This window comes from Arvicola amphibius, chromosome 2 (assembly GCF_903992535.2).
Source record: "Arvicola amphibius chromosome 2, mArvAmp1.2, whole genome shotgun sequence".
Lineage (NCBI taxonomy): Eukaryota > Metazoa > Chordata > Mammalia > Rodentia > Cricetidae > Arvicola > Arvicola amphibius.
In genome coordinates this window covers 111,756,211-111,775,051 of record NC_052048.2, presented here as the reverse complement: position 1 = coordinate 111,775,051, position 18,841 = coordinate 111,756,211, and the positions used below count along the sequence as shown (strand labels likewise).

Genomic DNA, 18,841 nt, shown 5'->3' with positions numbered 1-18,841 from the left:
AAAATACATCTGACACTGATATTCAAATAATGAATTCCATAGGCATAATCTAAAAGGATCTTTTTTGCACACATACAATAAAACACACAAGGGTTTCTTTTGGTCAGAATTTAGTTGGATGTATGTATTTCATACAAAATTATAAACTTTTAAGAAACAATAAGGTTTTCTTAGTTGCCTCTAGCTCTTTGTATAAGGTTTAGGCTTCCTGGGCTCTTTGTTCCTCTCTAACTTTTCACATCTGCCTATCACACACACACATTCATATACATAATCATACACACACTATGCATGTATCTATATGTATGTAACAATAACTAATGAAAAAGGCCATGGATGTGATGAACGAGCAAGGAGATGTATAAGGAGGCTTTAGATGGAAAAAAAAAGAAGAAGAGATTATGTAATTATATGATGTGGGATTCCCCTCTATATGCTGTGAATATGTTTTGTTACCATTGGTTAATTAAGAAACTGCTTTGGGCCTATAGCAGGGCAGAATAGAGCAAGGCAGGAATTCCAAGCAGAGATAGAGGAGAAAAGAAGGATGAATCAGAGAGATGTCATGTAGCACCCAAAGGAGACAGATGCCCAGGAACCTTACTGGCAAACCACAAGCTTGTAGTAAAACACAAAATAATAGGAATGGGTTAATTTAAGATGTAAGGGATAGTTAATAAGAAGCCTAAGATAATAGGCTGAGCAGTGTTTTAATTAATATAGTTTCTCTGTGATTATTTTGGGTCTGGGTAGCTGGGAACAAACAAGCAGCCTCTGCCTACAATTATATTAATCTCAAAAATAGAAGATATAATTAAAAACAGTAAGGAAACTTTACATGTTATTTTTAAGAGAAAAATGTTCTAATTTAGAAAGGTAAGAAATGCATTTTAAACTGGCTGATCGAGTATTGTGATCATTCTGCTCCCATTGTAGAAGAGCAAAATGTTGAAGAGAATGTTCCTAAGAGGACAAGAAGTCTGCAAGACTGGCAGGGTGGCTCAGCCAATACACCCATTTCCCAAGCCTGGTGCACTTAATTCAGACTCCAGAAAGTTATCTCTTGTGTGCTCCACCCAATACACACACAAATAGAAATGTGTTTATTAAGAAAATCGTATTACATGTATTTATTTTGTGTGGTTATATGTGTATGTCATGTGGTTCTGTGTCACGTGGTTATGGGTAGTGTGTGTGTGTGTGTGTGTGTGTGTGTGTGTTGGAAGTATCATGGCATGGCCTGAATGTGGAGGTAAGAAGACAGCTTCTGTGATGTGGAGATGGGGCAGCAGGGGGTTTGGTTTCTCTTCTACCATATAGGTCCTGGAGATAGAACTTAGGTTTTCAGGCTTGGAAGCAAGTGTTTTTACCCTGTGAGTCATTTTATTAATTGTAAAAAATGTGATTTGCAATAACTTAAAGAATACACTGAGTCTAGACTGATTATAGCTTTAGTAAAAGGGAAACTAATAACGTTAAGTTTAAGGGAAAGGAGGCCCAAGCAGGACTGAGTGAAGGAGGATAGAACTGGGAAGGCTATCATGTGTGAGAGAAGGTTGTTCTCTGTGCTTGGCACAGAGAGCACCAATAGCAATGCACACTGTCACACAAACCTGTACATAAGCAACCATAATTATTCCTCAGTGAAATGCACAGGATTGCAAAGAAACAGCCCTTCTTGTAGCCATGGTCAGACAATGAATCCTTGGTCTGAGGTCTTTTGGGGGAAAATATTAATATATGCCTTAAAACAGTTTTAATCTTAGATCAACAATTTTATGAAAGCCACACAAAGGTAAACAATAAGACTAGGCAGTGATGCCACACCATTAAACCCCAGTTCGCAGAAGGCAGAGTGAGGTAGATCTCTGTGAGCTGGAAGCTTGTCTGAGTCTACAAAGGGAGTTCCAGGACAGCCGTAGCTATTACACAGAAAAACCTCATTTAGGGTGGGGTAGAAGGGAGGGAGATAGATGGTGATACTTGTTTGTGACCCAACAAGTAAAACTCATCTGATGATGAGTATGGAGCTAGCCACACTAGTTAGTCATGGAGGCCAGGCAGTGGTGGTGCACGCCTTTAATTCCAGCACTCAGGAAGCAGACAGATGGATCTCTGTGAATTCAAGGCCAGTCTGGGCTACACGAGATTGATCAACTGAAAAAGAGAAACAGAGCCAGGCAGCGATGCCTCACACTTTTGATCCTAGTACTTGGGGGTCACACACCTTTCTTTAATCCCAGCACTAGGATTTTTCTTTTTTCGAAAGAAAAAGTGATATGGTTGGGCAGAGAGAGGAATGTAAGGCAGGAGGAGACGAAAGCTCAGCGCTTTCAGTGTGAGGTCTTAGAGAGACAGGATACTACATTTGATCTGAGGATTTCATAAATGTAAGAACTAGTGGCTGCCGCTCTGCTTCTCTGATCTTTCAGCTTTCACCCTCTAATGTCTGACTCAGGGTTTTTATTATTAAGACCAATTAGAAATTGCAACTACAGAGGTAAACAATGTTTCATTTTTCTTTTACTCAAATATTTTATAAAACTAAAACATTTAGATTCACTTTTTTTATCTTCAAATCCTGTAGGTTGTCGGATCTCCTCATCTTTGCAACTGACTAAAGTTTGTATGTTTCTACAGCTAGTAATTTTTAAACCTGAACTTTAGGCCCAACCCTATTCTAAATTTTGGGTTTGTGAAAATTTTCTGCTGAAGTTGCTTTTTTTTTTAACTATAAAGAGCATCATTGTAAATAATAATAATCTAAACTCTTGCAAACCAGAAGTGCTCTACCAGGCTTTCTTCTGAACAGTGTTACATCGATAATATGCCATCTTCCCCAAAGGGTTTTTGTGTACACTTGAACAAGGTTAGCTCAGTGGAGAAACTCTTACCATTTCCTTCTTCAGGGATATTCTAATAGAGACATCTGAAGTCACTTGAATGCTCATGTTCCTCACCACAAATAGATATATTGTTTGGAGACACAACATTCAATGCAAGAGTATTTAACACAAGAACAGAAAGTACCTATGGAAGTTGATCTAGAACAACTCAGTTTCCTTGAAGAAAGAAAACGTATCAGAAAGAAATCCAGGACCCCTCATTCTGCAAATCTTCAGAACAGTTGTTTTCTCCTGTATTCTTCAATATAACCAGCTATTTGGTGATCTCCTAGGTGCTTTTAATAGTTTATTTCCTATTTTCAAATATCAGTGACCTTCAGGTGTTAAAAGATAGATGCCTTATTTGGATAGGAGCTTGCTACATTGTGGGTATGTGTAGTCCATCTTCAAGGCGCTAAAAATAAATACTTCAGTCCTTGGGAAAGTTGATTTCTAAATGAATATGGATTTTCTCTTAAAGCTGAATATATATGGAATGAGGGCATATACTAGTGTTCAGTAAAAATGTGGAGAGCCAACTTGTAAATAAATTCTACAGAAGTCCCATGACTGAATGTCTAGTTATTGAGAATACTTCCTATGTACAATAGAACGGTACTATCATTGAGTGCTAGGTTCCCCACAGCTCAAGAATCTAAGAGTACTTGGTTTGTGTACTGGGTTGCTTTCATTGTCAACTTGATACAACCTAGTATCATTTGAAAAGAGAGGCTCAATAAACAATTATCTAGATTAAACTGGTGTGTGAACTAATCTGTAGGAGACTGTCTTGACTGTTCACTAATGTAGGACAATGCAGCCCATTGTGGGTGACACTATTCTCTTGTCAGGAAATCTTAAACAGCGTTTAAGAAGAGAAAGCTAGCTAAGGGTAAGCAAGCAAATAAGAAAAGTATCTACATGCATTTATTTCTCATTGCTCCCAATGCATTTATGCATTTTATGTGACTAGTTACTTGAACTTTTGCCTTGACTTTTCCTAAATGATAGGCTGTAACCTGAAATGGAACCCCCAGTAAGCCCTTTCCTCTCCAAATGCTTTTGTCAAGTTACTTTATCACAGCAATTCAAATGAATGCAGACCAGCCAGTGGACTGCTTGTAGCATTTACATAGCCAAAACCTTTAAAATGCCCTACATTTTTTTTAAAGCAAGCTAAATTATATAGTCTTTAATTTAATCATTACAGAAATAGGGGTTGTTTCTGCTACACATCTCAAATTCATGGAATGACACATGACTCTGTAAGAATATAGTCATAGCTACTGAGGTATGTAGCATTACCGTTGAAATTCAGTGCTATGAAAAGGAAAAATGTTTATATTGTTGGGAAGATTTGTTTAAAAATAATTCAAGGTCTTTAAACAATTACCAGCTATAGGATTGAAAGTTAGTGATGGATCAAATGGTTGCCACAAAGATTGGTTTTATGAAAAGTAAGCAAGAAAGAAAATACATGTCTGTTCTTCTGTATGTCGGAATTTGCTAAATTTTTCCCCTTTTTTTTCTTTTGTGAGTTTTTCAAATAACAATCTTAGCACATGATTTTGTGTTTTCTCAAAGCCTTGCCTTCTATAAAATAATGCTGTAGTAGTCATTCTTTTTGTGTATTTACTTACTAGATACAGTAGTTCATATAATCATTACCACTTTACAATGCTGATATTATTCTTAGTACAGATGAGAAGAGAGGAAATTAGGGAAATTATAGCTAATGAGAGATTCTGTAGCTAATTACAGGTGTAATTAACTTTAATTCTATTGCAGCTTATGTAGAGGGTGTATTTATGATATAAGCATTTATTTATATTGTTCTCAGCTAGTTCTGTATGTTTCCAGGTAAATGACAGAGTACCTGCTTCTTAGTGTATGAAGACAGGAGCTTAATGTTCAATAAAATGCAGAAAGGGCTGAGTCATCACCTCTCCCTAGGGGCTGGAGATAAGATTCCCTTTCAAATGCACTCTTCCTCACAGCTCAATTTAGAAGCAAAATGGTGCCGCATAAAAGTTTGAAAACCAATAAGCCACAGTTGTATTAAGAAATAGTTTATTAACAAAACAGTAAATTCCACTTGCTTAGCATTTCCAATAATGGATAAATTGGCCTTGCAACAGAAAAACAAAACGAAACAAACCCCTCAGATACCCAGTCACTCAAAGAAGTAGAAGGGCATGATTAAAGTGGCCTTTCCTTGACATCTTAGGGACGCACCACCTCACACGTTAGTGTAGCCATCGTTGTTTGTTTGTTTTTTTAAAGGCAACACATTACATGGATAAAAAAGAAGCATACTCAATCAGAAAAATTACAATCGGGAGATGTAATCAGTTTATGCCAGGTAGTGTGGAATCCTCTGTGAGTTGCTAATGACACGCGGACCCTGATATGTTTAATAGAAAGATACTTGGATTTTATTCAAGTCTATTTCCTTAGAAGACTCATGATCCTATCCTGTCCTCCATTCATGGGGGGAAAACCTGCTGGATTTTGAGTAAGTCAATAAAATTACATATAGTTTCTATCAATGTGTGAAATTTTCACATTTACGATGGGAGGAAACACTGGAATCAATGACAAACAGCAAGCCTCCCAGACAGATGATTTGAAAACAGTGCAGTTCAATTTATTTTTCCATCATTTTTTAGGATCCTTTCAAATGAAACTAGTTTGAATTAAATAGATATAATGGAAAAGTAATTTTATATATATATATATATATATATATATATATATATATATATATACTTTAAGCTGTAAATTAGTGATTTTATGTTCCTTTTTATTTCTCTGGCTTTCCCTGAGTAAGACTGGATGAGAGGGTAAGGGGAAAAGACTTGCGAGTTCTTTTAACCTGGCAAATTAAAAATATATAAAGACATGAACAGAAGAAATGGGTAATAAATTTTTGTTTTATGCCATCTATTTTCCACGTGATGGAAAGCCTTCAAGACTTCTTACACAATTACTTGGCAGCTGTAGTTCCTTGTAATTTGCTATGTTATATACATATTTTTAAGGTACTGTTATGTCTGAAATCCAGGCCACTTCTTGGCATATTTTTCATTAACTAAGTATCACAAAAAGTGTTTTGCATTTTTTGCCTTGCTGATTAAAGCTGATTATAATGGTATCCTTCTTATTTATGAAACGTAGTATCATTCTTTTAGGAGATGTTTATGTCATGTAACCAATTTTTGCAGAAGCATCACCCTGCAGCCTCGGAATTATTCTCTCACATTGATAATTTATTGCTATGAACATCATTGAAAGAATATGCAAAACAAGTGTATAACCTATACTTTACTACTACACAATGTATGTTAAACTAAAACTATATTTAATGGTAAAGATGTAAAACCATAAAAGTTAAAATTTAGTCAATAGTCAACAAATATAGAATGATTTTAATGGGTAGTAATACAGAATCAAAAATTGAGAATACTTTTTTAGTTGAGAAAATGCTTACTTTCCATAAAGCTTGATCACGCACATCACGTTCAGAGACTATACCAAATTTTATGGGAAACAAAGTTTTCTGTTGCAGCAGCCAGAATTCACCAACATTGCTTCCGTAACCTGCCTGTAGAGTGATGCATAATTATGCAGCAGTGTGTGGTGATATTCTATTTCATAAAACAGGGTTCCATTTTATTATGGTCTGAAAACTTGAGGTTTCCTAGAGTCAGGATCTCAATGAAGCAAATCACACATTTGTCATAATACCTTGGCACAACTGTCTTCCTCTGAACTTATCAGTTTGTTAGTATTTGTGTGTTTTGTTGTTCCATCATATCTGATGGCTGCATGGATGTGTGTGTGTGTGTGTGTCATCTGTGCATGTTGAACATATATAGAAATATGAGTATTTGGGGGAGAGAAAGGATTATATGATACGTAGGTATATATTTTACCTTCTAATTCACACCTTTCATACAAATACTAAAACTTAATAATGCAACAGAATGAAGGCTATACATGTAAGAAAAGAAGTAGCTGAGTCTCTTTATATACATTCATACATATCTTTCTTAGAATAAACACTACACTGTAATTTTTGTTTAAAAAAGTAAGTAATTGTGGCAATTTATAATGGTGGCAAAAAAAAATTGGTCTGAAATAATTGTTGCTCTGATGTCATTAAAACTGCCTATACTTAGCAACACTTATAACATTGAATTTACCAAAAATGGCTGAAGAGCAGAGATATAGTTTGCATTTTCTATACAACAGGCTATAAAACGTCACTTATCACAGTCCAGAAAGCACACAGAGATGGGTTTTATATAAACATATGTAATAACATAGTAAGCGTGCATGAAAATTCCCAGTGATTGCATCTATGCCCTCTCGTTTTGTTTAGTGTGAAAACGTGCCTTATATTTCCCATTTTTTTAAATAAGGCCTCCGTACTTTGATTTCATATTCTCTCACAAACAGAAAGGGGCTTTTTGAATGCCTTCCTACACAAGTCTTCAAAAAAGCCAGCACTTTTGTCTCGAGTGCAGGTTCCAACCCCTGCTCCATTGCACCAGACGGCCAGCTCCTCATGATCTGCAGATGGTCCCACAAACGGACGTTCTCCTCTGGCACTCCGACCCACTGACTTCTCAGGAAAGCGCTAGCACTTTGGCTGAATCCAGGATCATAGGTAGCTTCTTTGTGTATGTGTGTTTTGTGTTGGTTTTGTGTTGTGCCTCGATGTAATACTCCTTTGCTATATGAATGCGTGCGGTCCTCACCGTCTTTTAGAATGTTCCAGCAACATAAAGACAGGCAGAGTAAATGAAAACGCTGCGGATGTTAGGGAATTTATTGGCCCCTGTGTTTTTGTTTTTTGTTGTTTGTTTTAGATTTTTTTCCTTCCTTTCTTCTCTCTCTCATTTTTTTGTTTTTATTTTTTGAGAAACAAGAGCATGAGATACTTGTTTGCTTGTTCTTTTTTTTTTAAAAAGAGTTTTCCCTCCTGATTGCATTCCCTGTCTTCTTTTGTATGTGCTTCGTAAAAAGGAAAGTAAATAAGTTTATATTATGTCTCAGATAAAATGAAGACTATTTCTATACAAGTGTCTTTTTCGAATCTTGGAATCAGACATAATACTCTTTATCCTTGTTTTTCTTGTTTTTATTGGCGCTTTTGGCGCTGCTGGGCTGTTTCTCCTTGACCACAGCCCCATTGGACTGTGCTGAGTTACTGATGTAGTTTCGACTCTCATCCACGTGGTATGACCCTTCATCCCGGTTTCTGTACTTGTACATGGCGTAGAGGAGGATGAGGATGCACAGGGCAGCAGCGGCAACAATTCCCACCACCATGCCAGTGGTACTGCTGGACTCCCGGATCACCTCTGCGGAGCCTGGGTAAGGTTCGCGACCACCCACTCGGGTGGGATTGGCTGTAGGAAACAGGATAAGAACAAAGTGATTATTGAGTTTCCTGGATGCCAGCAAATGTGTTAACTTAAGCACCTGATGCTTTGGGGAAAATGTTACATCACTAAATAAGGCTTTCTCCTACTGGCAAGGCCACTGTAATCTAGGGATTCAATCCGAGCTCAAAAGGAGATGGTTACTGCCATTAATCTTTCTATTCTTCTGGTAAATAAATTTTGCTAATGCCACAGCTCCAGAGAGATCTATAGGACCACCTTCACATAAGGTGAGATACCGACAGATTGAGAACAGCTCCCCCTGTATGCTGGAGGAAGTCGTCCTGAGAATAAAATAGATGGGGCTTACTGATAGCTAGGCAAGGGTTGTCTTTAAAATCCATTCCATCTTCTGATGTCCACAGTACCAAACAACAAAATAATCCAGACATTTTGAATAGCCCAACTGTGTGTTTCTTAAAATTTATTTTTAATTGCGTGTGTGTGTATCTGTGTGTGTGTAAGCACAAGTGAAGGCTGGTGACCATAGAGGTCACAAGCACTGGGTCCTGTGGAGGTGAAGTTTGAAGGAAGCTGTGTGAATCACCTGACTAGAGTGCTAGGAACCAAACTCAGATCCTTTAAAAAAGCAGTATGTGCTTATAAGCATGGAGGCATCTTTTAAGTTCTCATTGCCTGCATCATAAGTGTAATTTATGTTACATGATTGTAAATGAAAACGCAACTCTTTTCATTTTGTGTTAGAAATTCATTGATCTAATAAGTGCCTTTACGTATACATTGATCAGTGATTGTCATGCTAAACCTTAATTGTGTGGTGGCACATGCCTGTAATAAATACCATCACTTAGGAAGTTTGGAGAAAAATCCAGAATGTACTCTTTCTCCATTTAACACATCTTCTAGATTGGTTTTGAGATGAAATTCAGAATGTAATGAATGGTAATAAAAGAGACACCACTAGAACATTTGCCTGGGGTGACAGCTACAAAACCCTCACCCAAACTTCTCTAAGGTAGAAGCCAAGTCCTCCCTTGGGCACAAGAATGGAATATAGGATGTCTAACATCTTCTCCAGTCCTACCAAGACACTGCGGTTGCCCACAGAGCTCAACGAGAGCCCACTGTAATTAAGGTTATGAGAACAATGACAGCTTTCTGCTTTCGAAGTCTGGAAGCTATGGCAAAACAAAACAAACAAAAAACTACCTTGAACCTGGACCATTTTCTCTATCGCTTTTTTACTTTTTGTTTTCTTTCTTTCAATCTTTACCATTGTTTGCCTCATCTTTCAGGGGAAAAATAGATCACTTTTCTGTTGTAGTTGGTTAAAAATGTCATAACTTCCACAAGTATGCACACTGCCGTCTCAAGATCCCATAGATGTATCAGATGTCTTTACACACATGCCTATTTGACTGTGCATGTTTGTGTAAAGGTATCTGCTAATTGCTTAGAAACATTTACCAAAGCTCGTAGCCCCACAGTACTTGACAAGCCCACTTTAAAGGTAGGCAAGGTTTCTTGGCAGAAGACATGGGACTGAATCTGAGAGCCTGAGTTCAGTCTCCAGACCACACGTGAGAAGAGGAGGGAACTCATTCTGACAAGTTGTCCTCTGACCTCCATAAATTCACTGTCACATGCATGAGCTTCACACACACAAACACACACACACAAATAAAATGTAATAAAAAATTTTAAAAAGAGAAATCCCAGTTTCAAACATCATGAAGATCTCTTTGCATAAATACAAGTTTTGGGCTGTTAGGTTTTTTTCTTCATCAGATGACTCCTCATCAACACAGTGGTCCATAGAGCCATGGTTCTCCGTCTCCAGCAGCAAGGAGCAACATTTTGCATCTACAGAATGGAGCAGGCGAGACCCTTCTGCGCTGATTCTGTCACCTCTTGTTTTACAAAAGAACTTGTAATGCTGTCTAAAAAGCCTCGGTGTTGTTTCTGTGGCCAAGGTGGAGAGGAACAAAGACTATAATCCACAGTGTTTGATTACAGGAAATTAATTTCCCCTCAAAAGCCTGCTGCAGCAACTCTGTCAGCTCCAGGCAAACCAAAGGCAGCACTTGCTCTTTAAATACAGTCATCTTTGCTAAAGTGTGCCAATTAGCTCAGCTGCGATCTTTCCCTAAATGACAAGTTTCTGTGTGTGCCTTTGGCACACTGTTCTTTTATCAGGGTGTCTCAAGAGCTGAAAAGGCAATTGTATTTTAATGTTACCTAAATTATTTTTTCCTGCACCTGATGATGGAATGCTGAAAAACATTTCCACAATAACCTAACTTTTTTCCAAAGGAAATGAGGGGATAATGAGCTAGAATCCTAATCATTTAGTTTATGAAATTACAACTTGGGGGCTCTAATATAATTCAAGGTTTAAACTTACTGTGGTGACAATGCATGCGTGTATACACAATTAGGAACTAGTGTTAGATATTTTAGTACTAGAATATTAGTCTCATTTTTTTGTTGATTATATCTGATAGGTTTTAAAAAGCTGTAAAAATAGAGCTCAGAAGGATATGTGCTCACTCTAGAAGAAGATCACAAAGACAAACGCCAAATCAGAATTTTCTGTGTAAGTGGTTGAGAGGCGTCACCTATTTAAGACACGTGCTTTCCAATTTTGCAACACCAGACAAAATGCTCAAGTCACATGACAGCTAAAAATACTTCTGCCTAACCCACTTGAAGAGACTCTAAATATCATATTTTTTAAATAACATAAAACATTCTCCAGAAAATTAAAATCAAAACCCAATGAGGAAACATCTCATCATTCCCCTGACATTAACATGTTAACAGCCACTAATAAAGGTATTGCTATATATCTGCTTAGACTGTACAGCTGTTTTTATATCTACTTGATTAAACAATTACATCTATTTATGTTTCAAATCCGAAGGATAAAGATTATTTCCTTTAACATTTGTTATAATGTCAATGATATTTATATTAATAAGACATCTCTCCCCAGATAACTTTAAATATATATGTGAATTAACAATATGGTCACTGATGCTTTTCTGACACTTACTGAAAAAAATATGAGTACATTTTATATTAATTTGAATGTAGAAAATTTATAATTTATAGTAAGGCTAAATATCCTCTTATGTAATGAATTCCAAAAATACATGAAGTAGAAGGGCAGCCACATTTTAATTACTTGTGACAAACATTATAAGAAAAGGATTTTATCAGAGAAATGTATAATTAATCCAAATATTTCATGACTTAGAGAATTTTGTATTTTTCATGTTTTATAAAATAAAACATGAAATTTCTAATAATTCTAATGATAGAACACATTTTTTCTGAGCCATTGGAAAAGCTTTTAAGTGAACTGGAATTCACTTGCATCCATTCTCCTTTGCTTTGTTACAGAGTGTGACAGAAATACTTTAAAAGAACAAATGACAAAATAGTGGAGGAAGAATAACATACAAGTGAGCTTTTAGTCTAGAATGGCCAAAAACTGGCTCTGGTGGGAAGACAAATACAGACTGCTAAGCCGGTTCATCACAGCGAGTCTCAGGGCACAGGAGGACTGTGTCATTGGTAAACTCCAGGGGACTCATGGTGATTCCCTAAAGCAGCCCCAAAATAAAAGCAATGAGGAATGATTAGAAATGAAAATATTTTAACCTTGAGTGGCCATATATATTCATTCCAAGGCTAGGTGGTCAGCAAAGGGGCAGGGATGAGAAGATGAATCTCCAAAGTATTTAAGCCACTTATCTCGACTAATAAAAAAACATCACGAACAACATGGATGTAAGAAAACACAATACCAATACATTATTATATTGCCCAAATTTCCCCATCACTTGCCACTTTTTTCACTTTATAGAAACAAAATGTAGAATCATGTCATTACCTCACAGAATCAGCTGGAGCTGAGTGGAAAAGGCTGCATCTACATATGAGGACAGAGGTAATGCTTATTTTCATAGTAACACAAAGGCATTGAACTTTGGTTGGCAATTTACTCAGTGATTCTGAGGCTACTGATGGCACTGGCAAGAATGGCAAGTGTTTTAGCCAGGGTCAGGAGCTCACAGTCATTTCTTCTCTCTGGTATTCACTTCCCATACTTAGTCAAAACTGAAAAAACTGATAGCCACCTTAAAGGACAAAGAGAAGGTGGGTTTAAATTCTGTTCTCCTCCCTTCCTCCCCTTCACTTCCTTCTTCCTTTCTCCTCTCTCCTCTCTCTTCCTCTCCTTTCTCCTCTCTCTCTATTGTCCCCCATTAGGCCAAAATCTAGAAATTTTTGACATGTTCTGTTTTATCTAGCAGATTGACTAAGAATCTTGGATGCTAGATCCATGAACCTTTGCAAGTCTTTCATAGTCGAATTAATATTGTGACAACTTTGATGAGTGTATACCTTCCAATGTTAGGAGGACTAACATATTTCTCTACCAAATTGTCAGCCAAGTCAGAGGATGAGTGACTGTACCAATAAAAAAAATCCCAACAACATATTTCAGTATTTTGTTATGTCAAAAGAATATCAGTATCTGCCAATCTGCATAAGAAATTTTTAAATTAATTTTTAAAAATTGGAGTTTATATGCCGGGCAGTGGTGGTGCATGTCTTTAATTCCAGCACTCAGAAGGTGAGGCAGATGGATCTCTGTGAGTTCAAGGCCAGCCTGGTATACAAGAACTAGTTCCAGGATAGGCTCCAAAGCTACAGAGAAGCCCTGCCTCTAAACCACCACCCTCAAAAAAGAAAAAAACACAAATAAGCAAACAAAACAAAACAACTGGAATTATCTTTGAATTTGCTGCTATGTCTGGGGAATACTTCCTCACTGGGGAAATGAAGCCAGTGAAATCAGCGCTGTTCAGTGCTCTGGCTCTTTGGGTTCTTGTATTATTAAGCATGGTAATAAGCATGGGCAGAATTGATTGCCAATGAGTTGAAAGCACAATGTAAAATATTCTTAATTGTCTAAAATGTTTAAATGTGAATGAATCCTTCACCAGAATGTTCTTTGTGTTTTACATTTACAGTTTAAATTTTGAAGTTCTAGGTAAAATTATATGCTTTATGAAGCAAATGATATTGATTTATATTCTCAAAAATATTCTATCCTGGCATGGTGGTTTACATTTTGAATTGCTGCACTATGGAAGCAAACAGTCTCTGTGGATTTATGCCCAGCCTGATCTACATTGCAAGTTCCAGGTCAACAAGAGCTATATACTGAAAACAAACAAATAAAAATGGAACCAAAGCACCTCAATGTATTCTTCTGTAGAAGGCAACCGAATATAACTTGAGTGTCTCATTATGGCAAGGAGATTTTACCAGAGGTTGCATGTTCCCTTGCACGTCTATGCCTAGTTACACTTTAGAATACGAAAGTTGGAATCATAAAATTCACAATTGTTTTTGCAAGATTATTCTGTTATAAAGTAAACATTTTTAAAGAGATAGTTTTGAAAGTAAATGAATGTTCCAGAATTCTTAGGTTATAATGGGAAATGTCTGGCATCTTGGTTACTCTTTTTTTTTTAATATTTATTTATTTATTATGTATACAATATTCTGTCTGTGTGTATGCCTGCAGGCCAGAAGAGAGCACCAGACCCCATTACAGATGGCTGTGAGCCACCATGTGGTTGCTGGGAATTGAACTCAGGACCTTTGGAAGAGCAGGCAATGCTCTTAACCTCTGAGCCATCTCTCCAGCCCCTTGGTTACTCTTTTTGAGAATGGAAATACAGCAATCAAAGCCTCTCTCTCTCTCTCTCTCTCTCTCTCTCTCTCTCTCTCTCTCTCTCTCTCTCTCTCTGCCTGTCTCTCTCTCTCTTTCTCTCTCCTTCCTTCCTTCTTTCTTTTTTCCTTAAGTCTTTCCTTCCTTTCTTTTTTTCTTTCTTAATCCCTTTCTTTCTTTTTTGTTTTTGAGGTAATTTCAAATTCCCCAATTTTCCTCAAAATATATACTTGTTGCCAAAGCTAACACTGAATATTTGATCCTTCTACATCCACATATTATAATCCATATGCATATCACATTTGATCTATGAGTTGCTAAAGATTAAATCTGGGGCTTCTTATATACCAAGCAAGCACTCAACCCAGTCACATTTTAACTCCTAAATATTGTTATTGAAAAATAAAATAATGGTGGTAAGCTCAGAAGTTAGGAGTACATATGCTGCTCTTTTGGAAGACCTGAGTTTAGTTGTGGTCACCTAGGTCAGGTGTGTTACAACAACCTGTAACTACAGCTCCCGGGGACTTAACACCCTCTCTGGTCTCCATGAGTATATCATGCACTTGTATGCACTACATACAATAAAAAACAAAATATAAATAAAAATAATAAACATGGAAAAAGAAGCTTCTTCAATGAGGTTCAAAATCTGTGATCATTTATATGAATGAGGAAAAGAATTTAGAAGGCAAGTGGATACTTCATCACTGTATATATGTATGACATTCTCGAAGAATAGATAGAAACAAAATAAAACTGGAAAGCTTGAAAAGTTAAATGGTAATGTGTAAGTTGTGCATCCATGAGGTCTTGGGTTCATCCACAACAGCAGCAGAATTAATAAGATAAAATAATAAAATAACTGACCTTTATTTATGCTTTAAAATTTTTTAAACATCTAAATGAGAAATGCTATTTAAGGTTGCAATCCATAAAATCTAGACTGAGGGTTTCTTTGGTCATGGACAGGGACACTTTATATTTCCAATAATAAGTCTGTCAAGGCTGTGGCATGCCATCACCTGCTCTCTTTATCACTCAAACTGCCATTTCTATGAAATCAGTTTGCACACTTGAATGAGCAGTTCCCCCACTGTAATCTTCTTCTATTTATGCTGTTTCCAAAATTCTCTTTCAGGGTAAGATCGTAGTGGCCAGGTAGTTTCCCAGGCTGGTTTTACTTCCCAATATACAGTACTAACGTGTAGCTTTGTCACCAAGCGTGACCCTGTCACATCTAGGAGGAAGCTTAAGCAGGGCCACACAAAGATGGCCATGAAAAGTCAGCACGTGAGCACTATGGAAGATAGCTATAAGAAATTGCCAGTCTTAAGAAATAATGATAAATAGTAAAACATACCAATGATAAAAAAATAGAATGCGAGCTATATATTTCAGAAGTGGAAGGACACGTATAGATCCATAAAACCTCAGACTGCTCTACATATACCAAGCTGTTAACCAGAGTTATTGGGTGGATATACCATCTTCCAATGATCCTGTTAAATATGGTTGGCAAGATGTATACATTAGATTTTTTTTTTTTTGCAAAGTATTTTTTCGCAGTCCTCCTGGTTTTATCATGGATCTAACTTGAAGTAATTACATTTAGATTTATATCTCTTCCCCATCAAAAAAAAAAAAAAAAAAAAAAAAAAAAAAAAACACTTCCCTAAAATAATCTTGCTGGAACAGATCTTCATGCCCTATCTTATATATGGATGTTATTATAATTTGAGGCAAGCCTTGCAAATGGTTTCAGATTTATGGGGAAGATTTGACTTTTCCCACACCGAGTTTCATTAATACTGTGAAAAGAAAATTGGAACCATAGGCTCCTGGGGTGTTTGCCAATTGAGATTAGTACTTTTTTTTTTTCTCGCCAATGTCTAACAACAACAGAAAAGGCTATTTTTTCTCATTTTTGTCCTTTGCTATAACATAGGCCAAAATAAGCCGCTATGATGTGATCACTCTGAAGAAGCCATGCTTATACAAACACATTTGCAGGATGAAAGGCACAGTGATGTTCATGGCGTGTTTGAACTTGAACCTTTGCTGGGGTTTTGTGAAAAGTAACAGCCGTTCTGCACTTCAAATCCCTCTTGCTTGCCTGTCTGCCAGCTCTGACTATTCCTTCCCTCTTCTGCAGTTCACTCCTGAAGGGCAAACAGGGGGTTTGGGAAAGGAAATGCTGTCTGAACCTCAATGCTTCCCCAGTGAGTTGGAGATCCAGTAAGAATGGGGAACCAATACAATACTGGATCTGATTGACTATGGGATATCAGGTACTTTTTTCTCTGCTCCTTCCCTAACTGTCCAAGGCCTGTATTTAAAGGAAGGTTCAGGGGACACCATTCTGAGACCAAGAGGACTATTGTCCTACCTTGAAACCCAGGTTGTATACGCATGAGAATGCTAGACACAGCGCTCAGTGTATGATAGTCACCTCGAAAGTAAAGTGCATGCCTCAAGTGGCTTCCCATGAGGAAGAAAGGTCAGTGGGAGACTGTACCCTTTATAACTTTTCTTACATCTCAGATGAATATACACAGAAACACACCTTTCCCCTCTTATCTAAGGGAGGCCATGGTATCAAAGCATTTACAGACTGCTCTATTGTAAACTATATGCCACAGCTTCATCACCTGCATCATCTGCTTATAGAATTTTCATGTTAATTTAATCCATTTAGTCTTATAGAAACTCTCAAAAGCATCATGGTGTATACTAAAGAACAAGTGAATCTGGTTTCTCCTGGTCCTTGGTGGTTCACTCACAGCCAACTACTCATATTGGCCATTTATTCATTATGGAGACAGGAACTATAGCCATAGCATTAGTTTTGTTCCCAAATCACCATATGCAAAAGAAAGTTTAACCTTCCTAATTGTTCGTGGGACTGGTTGGGATAGTGGGTAACTAATCATACTTGATGTATCTCCTCGTAGGCTTGATATATGCTAAGACAAATATATACACAATGAACATTCTAAATAACATATAAATGAAAAGCTTGGAGAATTGTGGTGGAAGAAAACCCTAGGTACCATGCAGGAATGGGACAGAGGTTTCTGAGTCATGAGAAGGGGTAACATGTTCCTTTAATCTCAGCACCCCTGAAAACGTACAGGCAGGTCTCTGATGTTTGGAGGCCAGCCTGAGCTTACAGCAAGTTGCACAGAAAGCATAGTGAGACTCTGTCTCAAAAAGGAAGGAAAAAAATAAGCCAGGAAACAGAAAACAAAACAAAACAGCCAGAGGCATCTACTAATAAGAAGTAACATTGGGGCTGCACAGGCCATTCAGTGGTTAGGAGCACAGGCGCATGTGCTACTCTTGTGCCTTACAAGCACCTCTAACTTCAGCTCCAGGGGATTCTACATCCTTTCTGGCACCTGTGGGCACATGCACTCTTGTGCTCATACCCAAGCCCCAGACACATGAATACACATAATTAAATAAATAGTTCTAAGGTAGCCGCAGCACAGGCAGGATAATTTGGAGGAAGGGAAGGGCTTGCTCTTTAGAGAATGAACTGACCAAGAGGCTGGAGAACAGTGAGTTTGGACAGTAACTGAAAGTGGTCATAAAGCTTGTTATGCTCATGGTGGACAGTGGAATGAACCATGTACTCCTGAGTAACCTGCCAGGCACACTGACACGTGAGAGAGAAAGAGAAGATAGTAAGGCCCTATGACAGTGTGAGAGTAAATACTTCTAAAGTACAGAGGAACATTCATCGATAGATGAAAAACAAACAAACCATTAGGAGAATAGGAAGAGTACACACAGGAGATGACAGGAGCTCAGTGGTGCTGACAATTATTTGACTTTCCCAACTGTTATAGGAAGCAATCCAGGGACATTTATGAAATTTAAAATAAATAAATAGTCTCAGGCATGTATCGCTTGGGGTAGTGCAGACTCCACAGGGTGATGGAATTTTATGGAAATATTACATTTTTGGTAGACTGCATTCCATTTTAGACTAGATTATATGGTCTTTGATGAAAGCTTCCGGTGACTCCATTTCTTAGCAATTTCTTTACCTTCCAACTTCTAATGAAGATTGAGCACACCTGCTGAGAAGGATGTATGTTTCCAAATGGATTATGGGAAGACATTGATGGGAGGTGGTCAGTGTTCAGGACTGAGGAAGTAGCAATACTACCATGATGCAAGTCTGATTCATTTCAAAGTTTTGAGGGAAGCTGTTACACAAGTGGGCAAACATTGACACTAATGTTGTAGATTCCTGTATTATTCTGAGAGGATCTCAGTATAAGTGTGTGTGTGTGTGTGTGTGTGTGTGTGTGTGTGTGCATGTGTGTGTGTGCACATGCGTGCATGTGTGAAAATATGTATGCATACATGGATGAGACACAGGCTTAGACTAACCTAACTCACTACATAGTTCAGACTGTCCTTAAAGTCATAATCCTTCTGCCTCAACCTCCTTAGTACTAGGATTACAAGGACATAATGCTTTTGAGTAATACTTATGTTTAGGAATGCAAGATGGCTCATTAGGTAACTGCCAACTGTATAAGAATGATAACCTGAGTTTAATCCCTAGAAGCCATGAACTGAATTAAAGAGAAAGAAAGAATGAGTCCATAAGGCTGTCCTTTGACCTCCATATGTGTGCTGTGGCATGCACACAATACATACATTTTTGCACATATGCACACAAATTCATATTAGTAAATAAAGCTTATCAGGAAGTCATATTTTTACCTCTACAAATTCATAACCTCCATTTTCCATACTACCTAACAAGAAGAGGAAAA

General features: G+C 37.4%; 1 protein-coding gene across 21 annotated transcripts in view; it reads right to left on the bottom strand.

Annotated features, from left to right (window-relative positions):
- Window positions 1-5,668: 5,668 nt before the first annotated feature.
- Window positions 5,669-18,841, bottom strand: part of Nrxn1 (neurexin 1) — a 1,076,729-nt gene continuing 1,063,556 nt past the window's right edge. For all 21 annotated transcript variants that reach the window (XM_038319685.1, XM_038319674.1, XM_038319675.2 and 18 more), the window contains one exon: window positions 5,669-8,302. In XM_038319685.1, the coding sequence (XP_038175613.1) occupies window positions 7,995-8,302 (308 nt within the window). In that variant the 3' untranslated portion in view covers window positions 5,669-7,994. The remainder of the gene's footprint in view (window positions 8,303-18,841) is intronic.